Source organism: Fonsecaea pedrosoi (genome assembly GCF_000835455.1).
Source record: "Fonsecaea pedrosoi CBS 271.37 unplaced genomic scaffold supercont1.7, whole genome shotgun sequence".
NCBI classification, from domain to species: Eukaryota; Fungi; Ascomycota; class Eurotiomycetes; order Chaetothyriales; family Herpotrichiellaceae; genus Fonsecaea; species Fonsecaea pedrosoi.
Window position 1 is genome coordinate 2,374,145 of NW_013550609.1, and position 21,837 is coordinate 2,395,981.

The 21,837-nt window shown below is 51.5% G+C and overlaps 3 protein-coding genes across 3 annotated transcripts; 1 reads left to right on the plus strand and 2 right to left on the minus strand.

The window, feature by feature from the left end:
- Positions 1-509: 509 nt before the first annotated feature.
- Z517_10909 (uncharacterized protein) lies at positions 510-7,116 on the minus strand (the record flags this gene model as incomplete). The annotated part of the gene is made up of 2 exons (XM_013424517.1): positions 510-7,023; positions 7,091-7,116. 2 exons carry the CDS (start codon positions 7,114-7,116, stop codon positions 510-512), a joined length of 6,540 nt encoding a protein of 2,179 aa, XP_013279971.1.
- Positions 7,117-7,991: 875 nt separating this feature from the next.
- Z517_10910 (uncharacterized protein) lies at positions 7,992-12,770 on the minus strand (the record flags this gene model as incomplete). The annotated part of the gene is made up of 4 exons (XM_013424518.1): positions 7,992-8,925; positions 8,974-9,203; positions 9,254-12,280; positions 12,333-12,770. The coding sequence occupies 4 exons, from the start codon at positions 12,768-12,770 to the stop codon at positions 7,992-7,994; spliced, it is 4,629 nt and encodes a 1,542-aa protein (XP_013279972.1).
- A 6,049-nt stretch (positions 12,771-18,819) lies between these two features.
- On the plus strand, positions 18,820-21,400 carry Z517_10911 (uncharacterized protein; the record flags this gene model as incomplete). The annotated part of the gene is made up of 5 exons (XM_013424519.1): positions 18,820-18,856; positions 19,010-19,130; positions 19,180-19,220; positions 19,274-19,703; positions 19,762-21,400. The coding sequence occupies 5 exons, from the start codon at positions 18,820-18,822 to the stop codon at positions 21,398-21,400; spliced, it is 2,268 nt and encodes a 755-aa protein (XP_013279973.1).
- Positions 21,401-21,837: the final 437 nt, after the last annotated feature.

The following is a 21,837-nucleotide window of genomic DNA, read 5'->3' on the forward strand; positions in this document are numbered from 1 at the left end:
CGAGACCACCATGAATTTGGGAGTCCAACACGCTATGCATCCCATAGATGCACAATGCTTGCGTTCCGAAAGTCTAGTTGGTCGTATCCATTTACATATCTCGTCAGAAGGTCTGGCGGTTTCCGACCTCGCTGGGTCTGGACTTCATGATCTATCCGCCTTTGGAAGTCCCAGTCTGCCACTGAAACGCCCGTCGCTATGCAGATGCTCCGCTCGATACTTTTCCCATGCATGATGATGTCCGTGTTCATCATGTCCCCGGCGGCGTCAGATGCTACAATCATATACAAGAGCGTCTTGTAGACTGGCCCGCTGCATCCACTAATTACATTCCAGCTCATGCTATGTATTCCTGAGGAGACAAAGTCTACCGACTGCCTCTTTCATAGAATGCAAAAAAGTCGATATCAGCTCCACAACAATCGTGCGCGCTGATGGTGGCTCTACCATGAGCACTGAAAGCAAGACTCTAAGGCCTTGTATCTTGAAGGTGTCTGTTAGTGCCGATCTTATCTTCGTTTCATGAACATATCATCGGCGTTGGTCTTCTTTTTCCTCACCATAGGCGGACGGCCACCCGGAAATTTTGGCGCTTGACCCGATGACCCCGGTGGAGCGGCCTGTCCAGGCGGTCTCGGAGGTAAGCTTGGGTGACTTTTGAGCACGTTGACCGCGCCAGATACTGGAGATCTGTTTTCTTGTTTGGCTCTCGGCACCTTGGCTCTCGTCGATTCACTACCTGAAGACTCGTCTCGCTTTCTCTTGACCTCTTTGCTCGATGTGATCGAGTTTGAGCTTGTCATTGAGGTCTTCACCAAAGGAATCTGCGCGTCGTGTTCACCAAGTTGTTTTTCTGCTCGATGCTGACGTGCTCTGTCTCTTCTCTCACCATAGCGGATCTCTTCTCTCCGCACCCTCTCTTGTTGCGCTTTGCTGAGTCGCTTGTCCAAGGGGACCGTACAGTGATCGGTGACATGGCCTACTTCCCCGCAAGAGAGACATCGAGGCTCAGTGCATTTGGTGACGGTGTGACCAGGGTACTGGCATCTCTGGCAAATACCAATTGACCCAGCCAAGGCCTCTTCATTGTCACAATCAATCGCTCGATGCTCATAGGACCCACAAACTGTGCAGTTACGGAGGTCGTTGAGGCCGTTGCTACCGCCAGAAGGATTGTAATCGCCAGAGTCAGCTCTTGGAGTCGTAGCCACGGTCTTAGGTTCGATAGGCCGTGATCCATTCGAAACAATACGTCTTCCAGTTGTGCTATCGATTTTGGGGAGATCTCGTTTTCCTACCAAGGGTCCTGAGTCCTGTCGCTTCGGGTCTGGTCGAGTGGAGGAGGCTGTCGAAGGTTGTCTTGAAAGAGCGCTTTGTGGCCTGTGCGATGACGGAGTAGCTTGATCCACGGCACTCATCGGCCGAGAAGCGTCTTTCCGTTCTTTCACCGGTGCTGGTGCTGGTTCTTTAGAATCTGGCTTGCCACTGAATGGTCGTTCGGCGACTGTGGGAGACCTCACAGTTTCGGACAAAGAGACATTGCAGTCAAGCATCTCAATATCGTCCTTCATCATGTCTTCCGTCAATAGCTGTCGGCTGAGCAGCCTGGTCAGGTCACCATCAGTGTACAAATTCCTGGCTTTGGCATCCGTGACCAGAGCACGCCAGTACTCGCCTCTCACGAGTGCTTGCGAGTTGCCCAGAACCCAAAGGGAGGATTTGGCGCGGGTTAGACCGACGTTCATACGTCGTATGTCGTTAAGGAAACCAATTCCTTGGGTTGAAGCTCTGACACAAGAGAAAATTATGATCTCACTCTCTCGACCCTGGAATGCATCTGTCGTGTTGAAATCAATCTTGGAGTAGATAGCCTCGCCATATTGATCCCTGAAGCGGCGTTTGAGTTCGTTCAGCTGGCCCTTGTATGGGGTGATGATGCCAATCTTTCCTGTAAAGTCATATTTGCGCACATCTGTCGTCAATCTCCGGTACAGTTGCATGGCGACGTTGATCTCAGCAACGTTGACCAACGAGTGCCCCTTGCTTGCTGCTTGACTCATTCCTTGAACATCAAAGAAGCGATAAGGTGCGAAAATTTCACTGTGGTGCCACGGCTTCCGACGAAGCTCGGCCATGCCTTCGCCGTCCTTCAATAAGGAGTCGTAGAAGGACTTGCTTGGGAACAGACTGATTTCCGGATGCATACGATATTGCGTATCGAGAAGGTGTACATCTTTCTTGTGGTTGTGTTCCATACGGGCGAACAAACTCTGTTCATACTGAAATTTGGCTGCTGTGCGCGACAGAACGGTTGGTGGTAATTGTTTCGGATCGCCGACAAGGATGCACTTCGAGCATCCATATTTGAGAGGAATCAATGCCGACAGTTCAATTGACTGCGCAGCTTCATCGATAATGACTGTCTCAAATTCGACATTGAGGCCCTGGAACAACTCGTGTCCGCTTCCACTCAGAGTTGCGCACAGAACATGTGCCGAGTCCAGAATCTCCTGTTGAATTCGTTTTCGACTGAGTTCTACGTCCCGAGACGCAGTGTTCTGCTTTTCTCTCAGGTCGTCGATTTTGCTACCCAGCCCGTTTTGCTTCCGGCGAAGAGCGTCCATCAGTTGTTCGTCAGTGGTTGGCACTGACTGACCTTTGCCTCGGCGATCTTGAATCGAGTCTCGGAGATTTCTCAGTTCTTCTGAGACTTCTTTATGCTGCATCATCAGTCCATGGATGTCTTCTCCTGGGCCCCTGGGTGCGGCGGCGCTGAGCTTAGCGTTGACAAGCTCCTCAAGAGTCACGTCTTTGACATTAGTGTTAATCACTTCGCTGCGACCCAAGCGAACGACTGATATCTTCTCAAAAGTGCCGTCCAACATTGTCACTCCCGTCTTGAACCGCATCACTAACTCGTCCACAGCGGCGTTGCTTGGAGCACACACCAAGATCTTTTTGCTGGAAGATGGTGGTCGCGCCGCGGAAGCAGCTGTGTTCGATCTTCCAGCGCTGTTTTCTTGTCTCTTGACAAAGCCCGTCAACATGGCACCAACAAGTGCAGAGATGGTTTTGGTCTTGCCGGAACCGGGAGGACCCTGAATCAAAGTGAATGCATCGTTGTCAAGGGCGGACTTTACAGCTTTAGCTTGCGCAAAGTTGACATTGTAAGTCGTCTTGATCGGCTGGAGCACTTCTTCCGCATAATCAAGGATGGGTGAAGGTTGCGCTCTGATGATCTCGTCACACAGATCATAGTACTGTAGGGCCATGAGCGCACCATACTCCCTCTCCAATGGAGTCAGTGACAAGATCTGCACACCGTAGACAACGGCTTTGTCGTTCAGGAATGGGCGTAGCGGATTGTTTGCAGCATTCACCCGATAGACGACTTGGACTTCTCCTTTCTTCCTGGAAATCTCTTTAACTCTGGCCAGGCAGTGAGGCTCGCTGGGATCCTGATCCGGTTTGCTGGCTTTGGACAACAAAACGACATCCGAAACCCCGATACCGAGATCCTTCCCCTCCGAGAAAGACATCGAGGAGTTGATCTCAAAGAAGCTGTCCACGATCAGTGAGTTGGCAACTTTGACCTCAAAGGCTTTGAAATTGCCCTCCTCTCGTGCCGCACGAAAGCTCTGCCAGCCTTCCAGCACCAGCAGTGGCTCAAACGTCTTCTGATAGTCCTGTGCAGTCCGGAACGTGTTTGTGACAAGGGTGTAGTCATCCGTCGTAGAATAGGGAGGCGTATCGGTCTCTGCAAAGAAATCCCAGCCAAGGATTGTGCGATGCAGCTCACTTAGGTCAGGAGCAAGTCGGGCACGAATATCCTTCTGGGTTCGTTGTTGCTTGATCTTACGCACAGGGCCAGCTGGGAGGGGCTTCCTCTGTCTAAGCTGATCACGAACTGTAGGACCCCTCGACTGAATGCCAAACAATTCATCGTCCGAATCTGAGTCAAATTCAGACTCGCTAGACACCATGAGACTGTTTGGACCTGCCGAATGGTCTTTGCCCACAACTCCCAGCCCAGCAAGTCCTGAACCTTGTCCGCTTGTCTGAGCACCAATTCCGGTTTTGCCCTTTAGTTTGAGAGCAGCCTCCTTGTCTCGAAGTTTTCGGGCTGCTTCTTCGCGCTTCCGATTCTCAATGAAGGCCTTCGCCTCTTGCGCCTTCTTCGCCTGAATGTCGATTGTGGATGCTGGTGCAGTCTTTGGGATTGCAGGCGCCTGCTGCGAGAGCAGGGATTTGATCTTCGTCTTGTCCTTGGCTGTGACTCTTGCTTTGTGAGTATCAAGCGTTTTGCTGGCAATCTCAATGAGGTCCTCATCAGCGATGTCGTCGTCTCCGAATTCGTCAGCGCTTCGATCCCTCGACTCTGGGGTAGAGATTCTTGAAGCGGCAGCTGAATCGGTCCACTTCCCCAGATTAAGCGTCGCTTGCTTCTTGATGGCCGGTCTTCCAATTTGGCGGTCAAAGTAGTCTTCCAGAGCCCGTACTAGTCGAGCTTTTTGTGAGGCTGATAGCATCGTTCTGACGGTGCTTCCTGTCGCCACATCCTCCACGTATGCAAGACCTTCACTGTTGGTCACCACAGCCCGGAGTCGTTTGAGTTGATACAGCATATTGCAGATTAATGATACTAGTGTGTCGGCCAAATACTCGTCCCTCAGTCTGAGCCATTTGCACATGGTATCTAGAGCACTCAAGGGTGAGCCTATGTTCTTCTCGCTGGTGCTAGCCGAGTCCAAGAGCGACTTTCGAATCTCGTCAGCCTTGTCCGGCTTTCCCTTTGTCAAAACGCTCGCGAAAAGGTCGTATTGATGGAAAAGTTCTTCAGCATATTGCATGGCATCACGGCAGACCTCTTTCATGACATCCTTGTTGTGCACTTCCAGCGACCAGCGCTCCGTGTGGCCGTAGATTGTCTTCAGAGCGATCCATTGGTATGACCAATAGCTCTGTACAGCTTTGAGGTCGCGGCCCGACAGCTGCACGCGGCGTAGGAGGCCATGCGTTGGGTTGCAGAGCACGTCGAGGATTTCCATACCAGTCTTGAGCATTCTGGGTACTGAGGCAAAGGTCTTGTAGTTGGCTACTCGCCTAAACAGCCAGCATACACCATATATGGTAGTTCCGAGAAAAGCGTTGATTAAATGGGCCAGAGCTTCCTTTCGACCTGACTCTCCGCTGATATGCTTGACCATTGCTATTGCTGCTTCATATATCTCCTGGTGGGGAGAAAACAAAGCTGCTACCAGAGACATGCTTGTATCTTGTTGTCTGAATAGGGTGTCCAGATGGGGTGGCTGAAATTCGGATATGCGCTCTAGTAGCTTGCTGATCATTTGGTTTACTTTTTCAAAGATAGCGTTGTACGACTTCTTTTCTTTGGCCAGGCTGTCGCCTTCTCTCACTCGGAACTGTTCCAGGCCAGGAAGAGACATGATCGCTATTAGTGCCGCAGTAGATAAAGCGCAATCATCGTCCCGCAGATTGTCAATGACTGAGGTCCAGATCTCTGGAGTGTAGGCACTTGATTCCTGCCTCCGAGATTCATTGCGACTGAGATTCTCGAAATCGAGCTTCAGACACTTACATTCCAAGGCGATTGAATTTTTGGCGAGGTTAACAGCATCTTCTCGAGTTCGGTGCTGCAGTGATTTGGCAAGCGCCTGATCTCTGGGCCGCAGCATCCCGTCTAGACGGTGACCAACCAGATTCAGGGTATCAAGATAGACTAACCGCTCGATCAGATGTTGGCTGTCCTCGTCTTCACCGGAGAAACTCATGACTGTCTTTAACAGCACATTTACAGCCTGTTCAAAGCACGCCCTTCTTGCTGCAAGGCTGAGGGAGACATTGTCAATTCTTTCGTACAACTGATTGAGGAGTGTATGTGTAGCGGGCGGCCGGTTGGCAGGTTTGAGAGAATCGAGCAATGAACTAATCCAAGACAGGACAGTCGGAGCGGAGTCCTGGGGAGCAGCTGTAGCTTCTTGGAGGTCCTTGTTGAACAAAGGACTTGCGAAGATCTGCTCAATAATTGTCTGTGAGGAGATGGAGCCCATGGCCTGCCAAAAGGCATCCGGGGCCTTGTCCAGTATCTGTTTGAGGGTCGAAAGAATGGAAGGGACAGCAGTCGTCCGCTTGACCAAGTGGTTCAACGCTGTTGTGCACAAGTTCGGTTGAAGGTCGAAGAGTTTGTAGGTAATCAACCGTTCGTCGAGCTTCTGGACAATGAGGTCCAAAGCACTCCACAGTTTCGCAACATCGTGAGGATCTGAAGCCGTCTGCAGCTTCTTCTGAAGATAGTCTTTCACTGCCCAATCCCATTCAAGGTCCGTGGGACATCGATCGAGTCGGGTCCAGATCGAACTTGCCCATACCACTCTGATTGTATTGGAGTCAAAAAGAAATCGTGTGGCTGCTGGAAGGATATCCCGCATCTTAAGCACCTTTTTCGTCTGTATCATCCTGAAAGGCCCATCGAAATGGGTTTTCAATTTCTCTTCGTCATCTAGGAATGCCTGAGATACGAGTGCCTCAAACAGAGCGTGAAGGTGTTTGGGGTTCAGTACCGCAGTCCCTCTCTTTTGTTCCGGAACACTTCGCAGCGTCTGGTCAGCAGCGTTGAGTCCCTGAACAATCCGTTGGACATCCCTTCGATTGATCAGGGCGAAGAAATTGGCAACATCATCCTCCTCGTAGTCCTCCCTAAGAGCATCCAGAAAGCCGACTTTCGCAATGTAGTATTCGCGTATGCAAAGGTCACATTTTCCCAGGGCTTCCTCGAGGGTGTCCCAAATGAACCGTTGGTACTGCTCGCTTTCTTTCCCATCATAGGCGAGGAGTTGGAGTGACGAGATAAACCTCCTCCGTCGTCCCTTGGTCTCTTCAATCCTTGCATAGCGAATCGGGTCATCCGGGTTAGGATTTTGTTCGTCGTCGTATCTGTCGGTGTCGACGTCGCTTTGCCGGGGGCAGAAGATATGGAGTCCGGGAGGCAAATTTTTGAATTCTCTATGGACGAGATGGATTCGTAAGTGCGACTGCAGTCATGAAGAGAATGCTCCGCTGGCGAACTTACTGTAAGGCTGTTATGAACTCCGCCATGACGGCGGTGGTGGTGACCGCAGCGACAGTCGAGGGCGGGAGATGTTAACAAAACGTGGGATGCATAAGTGAGATACTGGATCTCTCATGCTGGTAGGACGGCGGTCAGGTAGACAGATCCTCATACTAGGTGAGACATTCGACCCTCAAAGAATAATGCAAATTCCATTATTCGCAGTTGGTGGAACTTGTTGCTTCGAGACAAGTCCATGTGAAAGGTGGTTCCGCAGTTTGTGAGAGCCGCGGCGGGCGCGTGTTAACTTAAAAAGTCGCGTGAACTGTCACTAACTAACTTTACCGCGCTACACTATTTAGTTAATCTTGGCGTCTAATTTAATGGCCAACATTTGGGGACAAGCATTCACTACTGTCACTAGCGTTGAGCTAGTAGACTAAGCGGTTAAAATGGCTTGGCATGTGACTTGTACCGGGTACATCACTTAATTATATGCGTCGATTTGTATATGTGGCAGCTGAGAGATGGAAATTCAGATAACCAGTGAATAGTAGCTAGAAGTGGCGAAACAGAGACTTTCAGTCAATTAAATGTTGTCATGCTTGCTGGATATCTACAAGACAGTAGTCGATCGTGATTACCAAATGGCGGCTCTATCTAAAAATCAGTCGCTTGAGAGTCTCGCCCTGGTCAGGTGCGTGGCTTGGGTGTGGCTTTTTCAAAAAGTATATGCAGCAAAAAAAAGCCTTCGCTAAATACTTCACAATCCGATAGCCTGTCTCTTGGAATGGCCCCCCCTTATAATACCATCCCCAGGTTTCCATGTGGTCCTGCAACGCCGTGATTGTCGTAGGTATAGAATAGAAGACCGGCGTAAATTCGTGATACACGCAATGTGCTGTTGCCCCTCGCCGTGAGGTCACTGCACGTTCTCCTCAGGGATTATTCGAGTATTGACCTCACTAAGACCAGGTTGGGAATACTGAGATTCCATTCTTGACAACATGGCGGCGCTGGTGAAATCGCGACTCCCTTCGAAACTCGGTCTCAGCTTGTCGAAAGACTGGCGTTGCCTCTCAAATGACGAGCGAGCACGTTCCACCGAAGGTCTTCTCCGCCGCAACTTCTCGGGGGTAGACGAGTCTCCAGGATATCCCGTGATGTCGAAGGACGGCTGTGTTCTATCCGTGCCGTCACTGCCTGTTTGGCTGTGAGGGTGACGGGTAGGTGCCTCCGAGGGCGGATAGATTGGTCGCTGCGATTCCGCCATGCTTCCATATCGTGCATGATGAGCCTGCTGCTGCCCGCTCGGCTCCACATGAACTTCTTCGGGCTGTTCCGATGATGTGCCTGAAACGTCGACGATTTTGGGAGGAACATAAGCTTCATAATCGTCCAAGTATTTGAATTTACCTTGTCGAACCTGTTCCCGAATAATGTCAATGTCGTAGGGTATGTAGTTCTTCTGGAAGTATTTCACGCAGAAGCGAGGCAGCAGACATATCACGAATGTCAGCAATGTTAACGCCCAGAACGTTAATTGCCCATAGACCTCAGCCCCAGCTTTGTAGAACTGGAAGGATGCTTCGAAAGAAGAGTAGATACCCGTCCAGGCAAAGATCAAGAGACTGCTGAGGACAGTGATCAGCACCATGAGCCAGTCCCATTTGTACGTGTTGAGAAGGATGTAGGAATTGATGACAACGATAGTCACACAGGCAACGTAGACACCCATGCGGCTTCGATCGGCAATACCTCGTCCGTTCTCAGTCTCGAAGGTCGCGGGTTGGAAAAGGAGATAGGCCATAAAGAAGCAAATGGCAGATTGATACAGGCCGTCAACCATGTATAACCTAGCTCTCGTCAGATGAAATGATCCAACAAACGGTCAATTTCCTTACCAGAACTTCACTTGCGTCCATTCTTTTCGCTCCATCCCGCGTCGGTACAACTGGGGGACTGCAAGAGACACCTTGTCGCTGACATCTTGATCCAGACAACCAAGCAGCCCGACGGGCAAGGATGTGAAGACCAAGTTTACGAGCAGGATGTAGGTATAGTCAAAGAGGTAGGTAATGTCAAAGTTGTTGTATATCTGGTACCAGAACAGTGCAACAGTCCAGACCAGATTCTAAAGACACAGTCAGTCAAGCTCAAGGATACTTTTAAATTTGTACAAACCTTGTAGAAGAAATTAGCAATACTCTCGGCAAGACGGCGGTAGGACCAACGACCGTGGACGAGAACCAAACGCTGCAGAAAGCGAAATTGACCAATGGCATAATCGGACGACATAACGGCCTGCCGCCCTTCTTCACCAGCAATGCCGACACCAACGTCAGCCTCCTGAATCATGGCAACATCATTGGCACCATCGCCGATAGATAAAGCCATGACATCCAGACCGCTTTTGACAAGCTGAACCACAGCGGCTTTTTGTGCAGGGCTAACCCGGCAACAAAGGACAGACTTGCACTGTTTGCACAACAACAGGAACCGCTGTCTCAGTTCATCTCGCAAGACCAACTTGAGCGATTCTCCATCAATGACTAAAGCATGAGTCGGAGGCGGAGGTTCGTGGATGTGCCGAGCGGCTGCAAGTTCTCCGTCTGACCCAGTCAACCCAAAGGTCTGGAGATGCTGATCGAGCAGCTTCGCAGCTTCATCAACGCTGGCCTCGGGAATATCGAACAGGATCAAATCCATCTCGTTGGAGAGCAAATTACAAGAAAATCCAATGTTGATGGCCGTCTCAACCTTGTCCCCGGTGAGGACCCAGAGCTTGATGCCGGCTTGGCCAAGAAGGGCAATCGTGTCGGGGACACCGTCTTGCAGACGATCTTCGATAGCGGTGCCTCCAAGAAGTGTAAGTTCTCTTTCAATTCTGTCGGCAACCTCCTCGAGGCGATCCTCTCGGTCGGTCAAAGCTTGGGCGGCAAAGTCGTGATCCTTGTTCCATTCTTGGTAGAATTCTTCGTCGAGATCTCGCTCGGCCACACAGAGCGTCCTGAGCCCTTCACGGGCAAACATCTCTAGGTTCTCAGCCGTGGCTTTCCGGAGTTCTTGCTGCTGACCGCGAGCAAGCCGCGAATAAATCATGCTGTCAGCACCCTTGCAGAACAGCTTGATCTTGCCATCAGGCATGCGCACAATGGCACTCATTCGCTTTCGCGTCGAGTTGAACTCCAGAGTATTCAGGATGCGGTAGGTTCGATCTTCGCCAAGTACATTAACGTGAAGGTCATCGTTGGTGCGACCTAAGACGGTGAACCCCACGTCACGCGCCGTGGCAACGAGGGCAGCTTCATCGGGTGACTGGGCCTTGAATTCGATCTTTGGTGGATCACCCGGGGTGGTTTCCGTGATGACCGTGTGACAAAGTGCCAAAGCAAGCATAAAACGCTCTGTCGCCGCTTGCTGTGCTTCGCCCGACTGCCCATTCAGGTCAGCTACAAAGGTTGGAGAGATGAAAGTGAGCTCATCGTCGTGAAGATAAGGATTGTCGTAGGTCTTGCGGAGCAACTTCAACATCTCCACGCGTGCGTCTGCAATCTCTTGACGCACTCGGGCGGCCTCAGCCTCGACATCAATCCCTTGCCTTCTTCGCATCCCTGCTTCAGCTTCGGTGTACGCCTCGCCGTATGGAACTCCGTTGATGGTGCACTTTTTGAACTCCATAACATTCTGAGTCAAGGTTCCAGTCTTGTCCGAGAAGATGTACTCAATTTGTCCCAAATCATCCGAGATGTTCCAACTCTTGGGGGTACAGGGGTAATCAAGCCTTTCGTAGTACATATGGATATCGGACCAAATGAAGAAGGCTTGAATGGATCTGACAATCTCCAAGGTGATGTACAAGGAAATTGGCACCAAGTTTTGGAACAAAATCAAGGCGGCCCAGAAAGTGATGAAGCCGTCGGTTGGGGGATTGCCGCCAATTGAGCCAAACTCGAAGAAGTTCAGCGAGTTGTCGTCTCCGGCCCAGGTGACGCCTTGCACGATACCAGCAACCAAGCACATGAAGAACAGGATGATAAAGTTGTAGATGACGTTCCAGTTCAGCTCCCTAGCTATCCGTGCACGTTTGCTGGGTGTGATGCCCGAATTTAGCATGATTTTTGTCTCACCCCCAGTGAACACAACCACCCCGAGAATCCATTCGGTATTTTTCAAGCTGCAGCCACGTAGGAGCATGTTGTTGATGGTGATAGGTTCTGCCATGTCATGGGTCGGTGCGTCAGGGTTCTTGGGGTCCTGTTGTTGCCAACGGGCCACTCCACTGTAAGAATACAAGTTCGGGCTAGGCCCTTCACTATCGATCATGAACTCGGCGAATTCACAGTCTTTGGCATGCTTGACTCTGCGTCCGGCCTGAAGGGCATGCCGAACCTTCAAATTTGTCTCGCCATCCAAGTTCTTCGTTTCAATATAGCAAGCACCGTCCGGATCAGATGTAGAGAGGACGACGATGTCGGCTGGGATTGGCTCGTCATTGTAGATACGGACAAAATCTCCAACCTTGACATTTTTCCAGTAGTCTTTCTTGAATCGGGCAGTATCAGGGACTTCCTTGTGAGGGTTGATCAAGCTGCCGTAGTCCTTCTTAGGGGGGGCAACACTCTTCCTTTTCGAGGAATTCTGGGTTCGGAGCATTGAGGGGGCGTTGTCTCCGGCAGCGCGAGCTTCGTCCGCCGTTTCGTAGGAGAATGCGCTACTCGGAGGTCCGCCGTTGGCATCTGGAGAGAGGCTTGATCGATAGCCCGGGGAAGGCACAGGAGTCATTGCAATCTCTTCGCCGGTCTGACTCTGGGAGGAATGGAAAGATTCACGCTCTTCCGAATAGATCGAGCTTCGAATAGTGTGTCTCGTGGCGATTGAATTATTTCTCTGCAAACCAGGGTGATCGGTGACTGCATCTTTTTCAGATGGTTTAGGATGACCTTTCCTCAAGCTCTTTATCCAGCGATAGGTCGAGATAACCGATCTCGTGCAGGTCTTCTTCACGCGCCTCCAGAGGGAGATATCGTCATCCGAAGAGTTGACATTGTTCCAATCTACCAGTCGATAAACGGGTGAGTTGTTGAGTTCGGTGTCCAGCACCGTCCTGCGCCAATCCTCCACTGCGTCTTTGATTGCGGTCACCGTCAGGATGAATATCAGGGGGACGGAGCCGAGACCAGGATTCGAGGCTCCGAAAATGGAGAATATCTGACATTGTTAGACATTTTAACCGTATAAAATGATTCCGACAACAGCTTACACTGAGGATAACAGTAAAGAAAAAGTATATATTAGCGATATTGTGGAATTGAAACCACAAGTTTTTGGGCACGAAGCTCAGGGGGGTATATTTTGCCGTCCTAATCTTATTCCGCGAGTACTGGGCTATGATATGGCCATCTTCTGTTTTTGCTTCGGGAGGGAGAGGTAAATTGACGTAGATCTGGCGCCCGTGCCCGTGCGACTCCTCCTGTATTTGCTGCTCGCCGAGGGGACCCTCGTCCGTGACCAGACCTGAATTCTTGGGGCCGTCCGGCTTTTCTTCGTAAGTCGATACGGTCACTTTGGGCACTCTTTGAAGCAGGGATAGTCTTTTCTTCGCTCCGCTTTGGCCAGGCTTTCGAGTTGTAGCCCAACGCATTCTCTTGACCGGTTTCGAGACGCTGGTCTCGCCGCTGGTAAAGTGTATTCTAGCCATGATGCGAATTCAAGCGGTGTTGTAGAGATCCAGCAAAGGGGGGAAACCGTCACCCCAAAGGCGCGGGGTGTGGCTCTTCTGTTATCGAGAACCAACCAAACAGAAACTTTTGCCAAAACCGCAATCCCAGGTATTTTCCGCTGTTCTGGGACGTTTGAGGAAACTCGTGGAGACGAACCGGGTCGATGGTCGACTTCCCGCGTTTTGAGGCTGAGGGGAGGGAGATTCGGAAGAGTCGGCTCACGTCAGCAGCCAGAGAAAACGCGCATCGTTGAGGAAGGAAAAGGAGAGTCGGTGGCAGCTACACTGTTGCGCACAAAAGGTCGAAGGTATAGAGGGAAGAAGATAGGTGGTTGACAAAGGGACGGCGAGAGAGGAGTCGGGCGTGAGCTTGAAGATGCGATGTACACTTGGATCTAAGAGGTATGGGGGCGGTTGGAGTATAATCCTCGGAGGGTTTTTTTGCTTGATAGACCGAAAACTGCACTCCGTACTCGGTAACGTGGTGTTCGCCCCGGGGCTCCGCTGTCGCTTTTGCGAGGACTGCGTGAGATGACTGGCTGTGCAACGCAGAAATGGCGACCAGGCACAGAATAGGCTGGTAAGAGAGATGAGGGTATTCGAGATTGGGCAGGACGCAATGCCAGATGCCAGTAATGCTAGTAATGCCAGTAATGCCAATAATGCCAACGCGCACACGTCTCTGCACGCCTTTCAAGCCCCAGGGGCCGAAGCGTGTGAAGCGTGTTGGTTTCAGGTGGTGGGTGCTCAGGTCCCTAAACTCCGGCTTGTACCGAGCACGGACGAACAAGACAGTTTGCCTAAGATTTTATGCCCAGAAGACAGCGAGCATGGGAGGGGAAAAAAGGGGGGGAAAGGGGGAGAAGAGACGTTCCTGTCTGCTTCTTTTCTTTCCACTACTGCGAGCATTTCAACTCGATAGATACTACGACTACATGACCGAGCATTCGTCCAATGATGGCATCAATTCGACATTATTGTGCACACCCGCATTGTTCACTCATCGACTTCCTTGTGCCTCTTTACCCTTTGGTCTTTGGCTGGTGCGCCCAAGCTCCCGAGCCCTGCCGTCGACGAATCAATGACTAGTCAAAGCCATTGCCCAGTGCTACGATTCTCCCTTCGGGGCCACCTCTAACCCTTGTGGGCGACTGGCCTTGCCTCTCTCCGTTGTTTGTGCCGCTCGACGCTGACCAAGCATGCTCGATATCTCCACGAGATCTGACGTTGGGCTGGGCCAGACAGACACACAGCTTACCCCTCGAACCGCTCTCTCCACGTACTCGTTATAGCCGGTCACGTTGAGGCGCAAGAGGTGGATATGATGGGTTGAAGATCGCAACAAGACCTCAAATTACTTGGGACTTTATTTGAAACACGATTGGAAGTGTCTTGTCTCCGATAGAACCACTCCGCTCCGGAGTCCGGACTGGGGGGGGTGCATCTGGTGATTTTCTTCTAGAACATTAGAGAGCAAAATTTGAGCAGAAGATTCACGGCTGTTGTCACTTTTATCCTTTAGGCAAGTCATCGATCAGGCTGAGTCAACAGATGCACAAAACTGCGGCTGCGGTAATCCGCATTTGCCCAGCCACCTTGAGAAACTGAAGAACTCACACTCATCGATGACAAAACCTTCCCCTCATCTGCGTGTGGACAATCTGCTGCCAGAAGGGACGCCTGAAATGCAACACTGCCCGGCTCCTATTACTCGCACGCATCTCCATCTCCGGAACACCGGGCCTCCTTAGTTACTCCCAAGATCATGTCTGTGCACTGTTTCAGCTGGCCTCCGACTTCGTTCCCGTCTCTCACATTTATTCAGCATAGCCTATGGTTCCTCTTCCAAAATCGTCACAAGTCTCTTGCAAGTAACGGACAGCATGTGAACAACAGTACCTGGAGAAGGACGAGCATTGACGCAGACCTTGCTGTATCGATAGGAGAGCAAGAAGAGGTTATCGTAGGCAGCGGGAACTCGTTAGAGACTAGTAGCTTTGCATGCAACCTTGAGCGTCGTCACTCTGGTGAGGACTAGACACCGGTGGTCCACGACAGTTTCGGTCACCAATGTAATGGTCCGTTGAGCTGGTCATTCTCACACGCAGACGAAGTTAGCATATCGTCACCAGAAGTCAGATCGAGAGAGCCCCTCAGCGCTCCCTTGTGCGCCAATATACGTAGTACCCCATAGCCACCAGACCCCCCTTTCGATGAATCATTAAGCAAGCTTCAGGATTCTGTATAAGCTAATCCGAGCCGACTCAAGCAGGGTGTGATGAATCTTGCAGTCGACACTGTCACATAAGATGCCAATGAGAGTAGTATCCAGGTTCGGTTGCAAGTCCTTCGAGAGATGCTACTCCCACCATGCGCAATAGGTCCGTAGGCCGGGTCGGCGCCGAAGTGAGCCGAGAGGGCATGTCCTGATCTGAAGCTATTCAGACTTATAGTTGTGTGCGTTTAGGAGGGTCCCCACGGGTATGGACAGTAACTGTGTAAGACTCGGTGCCGAGAAACGTGACGCTCAAGCCGCCAAGCGAGATATAAGGGAGCTATGGACGAGGTACCGAGTGAGAGGAATTCGACCTTGTTCAGGATGGCGAAATAACAATTTCTCAACCCAGATTTTTAAGCAGCAAAAGGCTCAAGGTGATCTGCAGGAGATGGAGTTAGGCACGGCACACGCTTAGGTTAGCTTTGCTTGTGGAGGATCAAATAGCAAGGAGTACCGAGTACGAAGAGGAGATAACGGACAAAAGAGTAGCTCACGAGTTGCTTGGTACTTGTACCAAGTACACATGTACCCAGGCAACCAGGCCCAGGGGATCTGCGCCACGGGGTTGGATTTTCAGGACACGCACCAGCAGATCCTGCTTTTCTGCACCGAGTCGCTGACGGCATGTTCAAGGAAGATTCCCTGTCGTTTTAGATTACCATTTTCGCTTTTTCTGGAGCCCACCAGCCACAGGCAACCTTCCCGGGTTTCCCGGATAAGGGGATATCTCGCTTGCCGATAACCCTTGACGCGAACACACTGCTAGGTGTTAGGGGAACGTTGGACAGAAAAACAGCCGTAACTGCAATAAGCCAGTGCTGGTCACTCCCACGAGGCCTCCATTGTTGAGACGACAGAAGAGGCCAACCCCCCCCCGGTCACCACGTCACCGATATCAATGCAGCCAAACTGGTAGGATGCGGTTAATATGTGAGAGGTCCAGAAAGCGAGGTGGAAGAAAGCGATCAGTCGCCAGATGCGCTTTTACAGAGCACTGCTGTTGCGGTAAATGGCACAAAGAGGTATAAAAGATGCCCTAGTACTCGGTCGTGTCAGTCCTCTGCATATGTCTGTGCTATCATCACAGTTTGACATGGCGTCGGACCTTTGGAAGCTCCGAGCCTGAAGTTGACTGTGCCATGGTTGTCAAAGCTCCACCGCCACGCATCAATATCAGGTACGAACCAGTCTTCTTTCGGAGACGCTCCTCGATCTCCACTGGTGCCACTGGCCTGAAGATGACGCCAATCCCTCGGTGGCGCTTTGAATCGCTAGCTGCATCCATAGCAGTACGTAACTGTGCCTTTCTTAGCTGAGGTGTATCTTTTTTTCACCAAGGCCTTCCTATCGCTGGACCGGTGGGCGTTGATATCGGAAAGCGGTGTGCTCGTCCTTGTACAAAGCAGTGTCATGACTTGGATCTTGTGCGATCGTCATTGCAGGTGGCCAGGCTCCTGAGGAGATGAAACGAAAATAATGTGTCCCGCCGCCCGGAATAAACTGGGGAGTCAAATTTAGGGTTGCTACGTATGCAAGTCTCAGACTAGACCGGATATGCAGCCAGGGGTGTATCCAGATGTACCAGATCCCCCCATGTTCATTGGGGTATTCAATTTGACCCAGGACATTGTGTGCGGCGCATCTCAACCTCACAATTGGCAGATTCCCGGCCGCGGTTGTGGACATGCAACGCAGATGGCTGAGATGAATCCGGTTCAGTGTTTAAAGGGATGAGTCTGTGCCGCAAGCATACGCCCCGCGCTGTCGGTGAGGCCTCTCATCATTATTATTGCAGCACATGCCAGTGCCCGCATGGCGTTTACTTTCAGTTGCAGCGCAATAGGCCATGGGAAGCGGGCGGATGGGGCATCCTTCACCATTATTGCGCCAAACGGCATTCAACATGTTGGCCTTGAACAAAATCCGACCAATATCGACCGTCAAGACTTCCTAGCTTGAAGATAGGACTTTTTTCCACAAATTTCTGGTTTGTCCTTCGTTAGGCGATATCCAGTTGCATAAGCTAGCGAAGTACCGGAGGGGACAGAACAAGGTAAAAATGGATCTGGCTTTCGAATTCTGGATCCAAAGAAGCTGGAAGTGGAGACAATGGCCAGAGACCTGGGGGGCGACAAGGCGGGTGGCGGTGATAGGGAGCTGGCTAGTCGAGATTCATTCCAGGTAAAGCTCGTGCCCTATTTCGGCAGCAAGACAATACCATGGCACGCATGGGCCTCTCACTCAGCTCAGGATCGTCAACAAGGGACAAAGTGGCGCTTTCACCCGGACCATTCGGACAGCGTTCTCATTGATCAGTCCGCAACGGCGTCGACAGGACAGCACCGACTGCGACTGGTGTTAAATCTCGTTCTGTTCGAGAAAGTTGTGAGGTTTCCGGATATAGGTCCCCCTGAGAGGTAGTTCCATGTTCCCTCCTTGATTGGCCCCTACAGCGTGCTCGAGAGGAGAGGTGGATTTCGATATACTCGTACTCGTAGAGCGCTAGGACGCTGTTGGGGAGGGCCACCCGGAGAATGTACGTACAGTATTCGTACCCTGTTTGTACCCAGGTATTCCTCTTCTGCATTGCAGGTCCTGTAAGACGGACTTAGTTGTGTTCTTGGTATAGGGAGAACAGTTACGGAGGATCTTAGCGGAAGTCGAATCCGACGACGGGCGGCGACAACTATTGGGATCCATAGCACCATGAGCTGAGCGTCAATGCCTTGGTTTGTAAACTCGGCTCAGGCGAAGGCTTTAGCCAGCACGGGCATAGTTGAGTCCGATTCCTTGTCGTGGTCTCGCGCTGAAAGGTATGCACGTATGCCAACACGCGAGGTTGGGTTGCTGTGCGCTGCGCTGGACACAATTTTGTCGGGCGAGTAAAGCAGCGCAGTGCCTGAACGCCCTCGCACCAGTGGTGGAGGGAGAACCGGGGGGGTGCCACTTAACTAGGTACTGGCGGTGCCGGGGCAGTTTGAATTATTTTTCCCAGCGGTTCCTGGCCTATCCCTCGTCTCGTTTCGAATTGCGCATCACGATTGTTGCGCCTAAACGCAGCCTTCGTACCCTATTCTGTCACTGGCCACCGCTCTGCTGCACTCCACGACTCTTCGACCCCCCCAAATTCAGGCGCAACTCCGAACCCTCACCTCAACCCTCCCTTTCAATCACATCTGCACCGCGACAAATCTACGCCATCACCTCTGTTGTACCAACTCCCTCTCCTAATTCTCAAACTCTCTCTCACTTCTCACTCGACGACGTTCGTTACCTTAGCTCGAGCATCACAACCCTCGTGCTGCACTCACATGGCAGCGCTCCTATAGCACAGCATTGACTTTCGTCTTGATTCTCATTCACTTCCGCGACCAAGAAACGAAGCTTGGGTGTTGAAACATCCTCCTCCTCACCCTCGAATCAATCTTCCGACAAATCTACCACAAAAGTCTCTCGTTTCAATCCAATGTCGCCGACAGTCTATTAACTTCCTACCACTTTCCTCACTCCACTCGCTGTCTTTTTTCATCAACCCAACTTCACGGCACGCACTGGAATACGCAGATCGACGGCTGGTGTGTGTCGTTTCAAGGCACAGAAAAATACGAGGATCTGTGAGCAGGAAGAGGGACAACATAGTATTGGACATCTGTGGTCGTAACCACCACTACGCACCTTATCGGGACGTGCCTTCTCAGGCTGCCTGTACCTAATACATCAAACCTGCCATACCCGGTACCCTGACGCGCAATGGCACCTTCTCCGCCTCGCCTGCGGATCCTTTCAGGTGAGCGAAACCCTTGCTGACCTGCCTGACCTACCTTGCGCGGGTTCACTGAACATTCCGTTGGGAATTTGTACCTCTTGTCTCCCTTCCCGTGCACGATTTCTGCCGCCACTCAAATTGAAATGAATCGAGAGCTGAGACGTTGCTGCGTAGTGGGTGGAAATGCAGTTTCTGCTTTCCTGTCATGGCGATTGCAGGCCACCAACGCCTGCGACGTGACATTGGTCTGGAAGGCCAATTACCAGGCGGTTGCTCAATACGGTGTCTCTTTCAAGTCAGTAACCGAGGTCTCGACCCGATTTCCCTACAACTGACATTCCCAGATCCTCTCTGTACGGAAATGAACGATTTAAGCCCAGATACGGTACGTGCGAGCAGACTTCCCGTGCAAAGATGAAAAAGCTAATCCCATATTAGTCGTCCAAAGCCCAGAAGAGGCAGCGAGCCAGCAGGCAGCCTTCGATTATGTCCTTCTCTGCATCAAAGCCCTTCCCGACGTCTACAATCTCGCAGATATAATCCAATCGGTCGTAACCCCTCAACATACTTGCATTCTTGTCAACACCACAAACACCCTGGGAGTGGAGCAACAACTTGAGGAACGGTTCCCTACCAATGTTGTCTTGTCTCTGGTTTCTGGCGCGAATTTAATCCAACTTGGGTCAAGCGAGTTTGAACACACCGGCTCGACAGAAATCTGGGTTGGCCCGGCAAGTAAGAATGCCGCAATCCCCGAGTCGATTCAAAGAGATATGTCAGAGGCTCTAGCCATGACATTGACCACTGCTCAAGTAGACTGCAAAGTGTCTACAAATATAAAGCAGCAGCAGTTCGAAAGGATGATAGGGTCGGTAACCCCTAGATCCACGTTGCAAGAATCACGTTAGCTGACTTGTTATGACCAGGCCTATTGCGTTCCATCCTACAAGCGTACTGTTCGAGAAGCCTCTCTTTTCGGACCTCATCCGATTGCCTGGTGTCCATGATCTGATATCCGATGTTATGGACGAATTGTTAAACATTGCTCATTCCCAGGACTGCAAATTTCCGAGCAACTTTAAGGAAGCTACAATCGAATCCATGGTCGGGTCAAGTCAGGATCCATGTACCATGTACCAGGACTTCACTGCCCGGCGTCCAATGGAGGTAGAAACCTATCTAGGTTCTCCTGTGGAATTGGCCAAAAAAGCAGGTATCAAGGTTCCCCGACTGGAGACTTTGTACACGATGCTACGCCACGTCAACACTGTCAATAAGGACCGTCCTGTCGCCTCTGCTGCGTTGCCACAATCGCCTTCCGTGATGCAACCGCCTCCTAGAACGATGTCTCTCGCAAATGCTGGTCCTCGACAACCAAACCAACCGCTTAACGGAGCGCCCCGGCCGATGCGCGGTCCTAACATGGGACCGCCGATGGGACCGCCGATGGGACCGCAGGGTCGACGCGGTCCTCCTCCTGTGAACGGCTTCCGTGGACCGCCAAACAGTTACCCACCACGGGGACCAAGTCAAATGCAGCGACGGCCCTCTTATGATGAGACGAACCTGGATGAGTTTAGTCACGTTGTGCTTTATGACGATCTACCCGATGGCGACGTTGCCGCTAACTTCCCCGACAATGGAGGGCCCAACGCCGCAGCATCATTGCGTGAACGAGAATTGATGCTGCGGGAGAAGGAGCTGCACCTCAAACAACAAGAGATGGCGATGCGAAATCGCCCGGGCCGAAGAACCTCGCACAATCGCCACCAAGACTTTGACGATGACGACGATGATGACGACTATTTCGACCCAATGCAGGCACGCGGTCCCCCAATGCCTCCAATCGACCCCGACAATTTTGATATGATGAGTGTCACATCGAGGCGGACGAAAAGGGCGACCAGTCAGAATCAGTTGCGCAAAGATGTCTTTGCAAATGGGAACAACATGCGTCCTGGATCTTTCGGCCGGCCTATGCTCAGCAGGCATCGGACCAGCACCCAACTCCTGTCCGATATGCCTATGCTCGGAGAGAATATCTTGGACAATCCGATGATGGGCTTCTCATCCAACCGGTACGGTTCAGTGGACCGCAAGGAAATGGCAGATGAATCACGTGCAAATTCCCTGACGGCAAGCCGGCTCCAGGACCTTGGCGCAAATGGGGGTCCGTACCCGGGTCCGCCTAGTAGACGGACAAGTCGATCACCAGGAAATCCATTCAGTCCACCTGGGCGAGGGCCTAATCGGCCCTCGCCCCCTAATGACCCTTATATGCAAGCCGGACAGCGCAACGGCCGACCGTCTCCACCAGGAGGCATGCCTGCACCGGTACCCAGATACCCTCCTGGTCAGGGCGGCATGATCCCTCCACATCAAATTGAACAGGCCGGGGTGAGCAAACCATTCCCACCACCAAAAGCACCTGTGAAAAGTCTGACTGGAAGTGCCAGTGCTAGCGCAGGCAGCGGGGATAGTGGAAGTGCCAATATTGACTCGGAACCGTCAGCTCACAGTAGCACAAGCAGCTTCGCGCCTCGGCAGATGCTGAGCATCCGTTGAAAGAATCTTCCAGCAGAATTTGTGCAGGTTCACCCGGACTGACGATTTGTTACACTACGGCGAAGAACGTGACGAGGACTCGACTCGGCCACACAAGCTCACATATATCGTTGATTGTTACCCTGTTTCGCATATACCTTTAATGATCGGCGTCCGCAAAACATGATGACTCAATGGGCATACGATGGCCCTTGACCTCGGTAAAAAAGCATTGAGATGAGTTTGGTGGACGACACACGGTTGAATGGAAATGTTGCAACATTCGACTTTTGTGCCCCTTTCTAGTACATACAGCATTGCAAAGAGGAGTAGGGCTCCGCTTTTTCCTTTTTTTCTTTTATTGCACACTGTGCCCCCCATGGCACTGCACATTCTCGAAGACAAGGATTGGAGTGCAGATTCGAGGCTCTTTGTGGCTCTCCGATTCAAGTTGATTG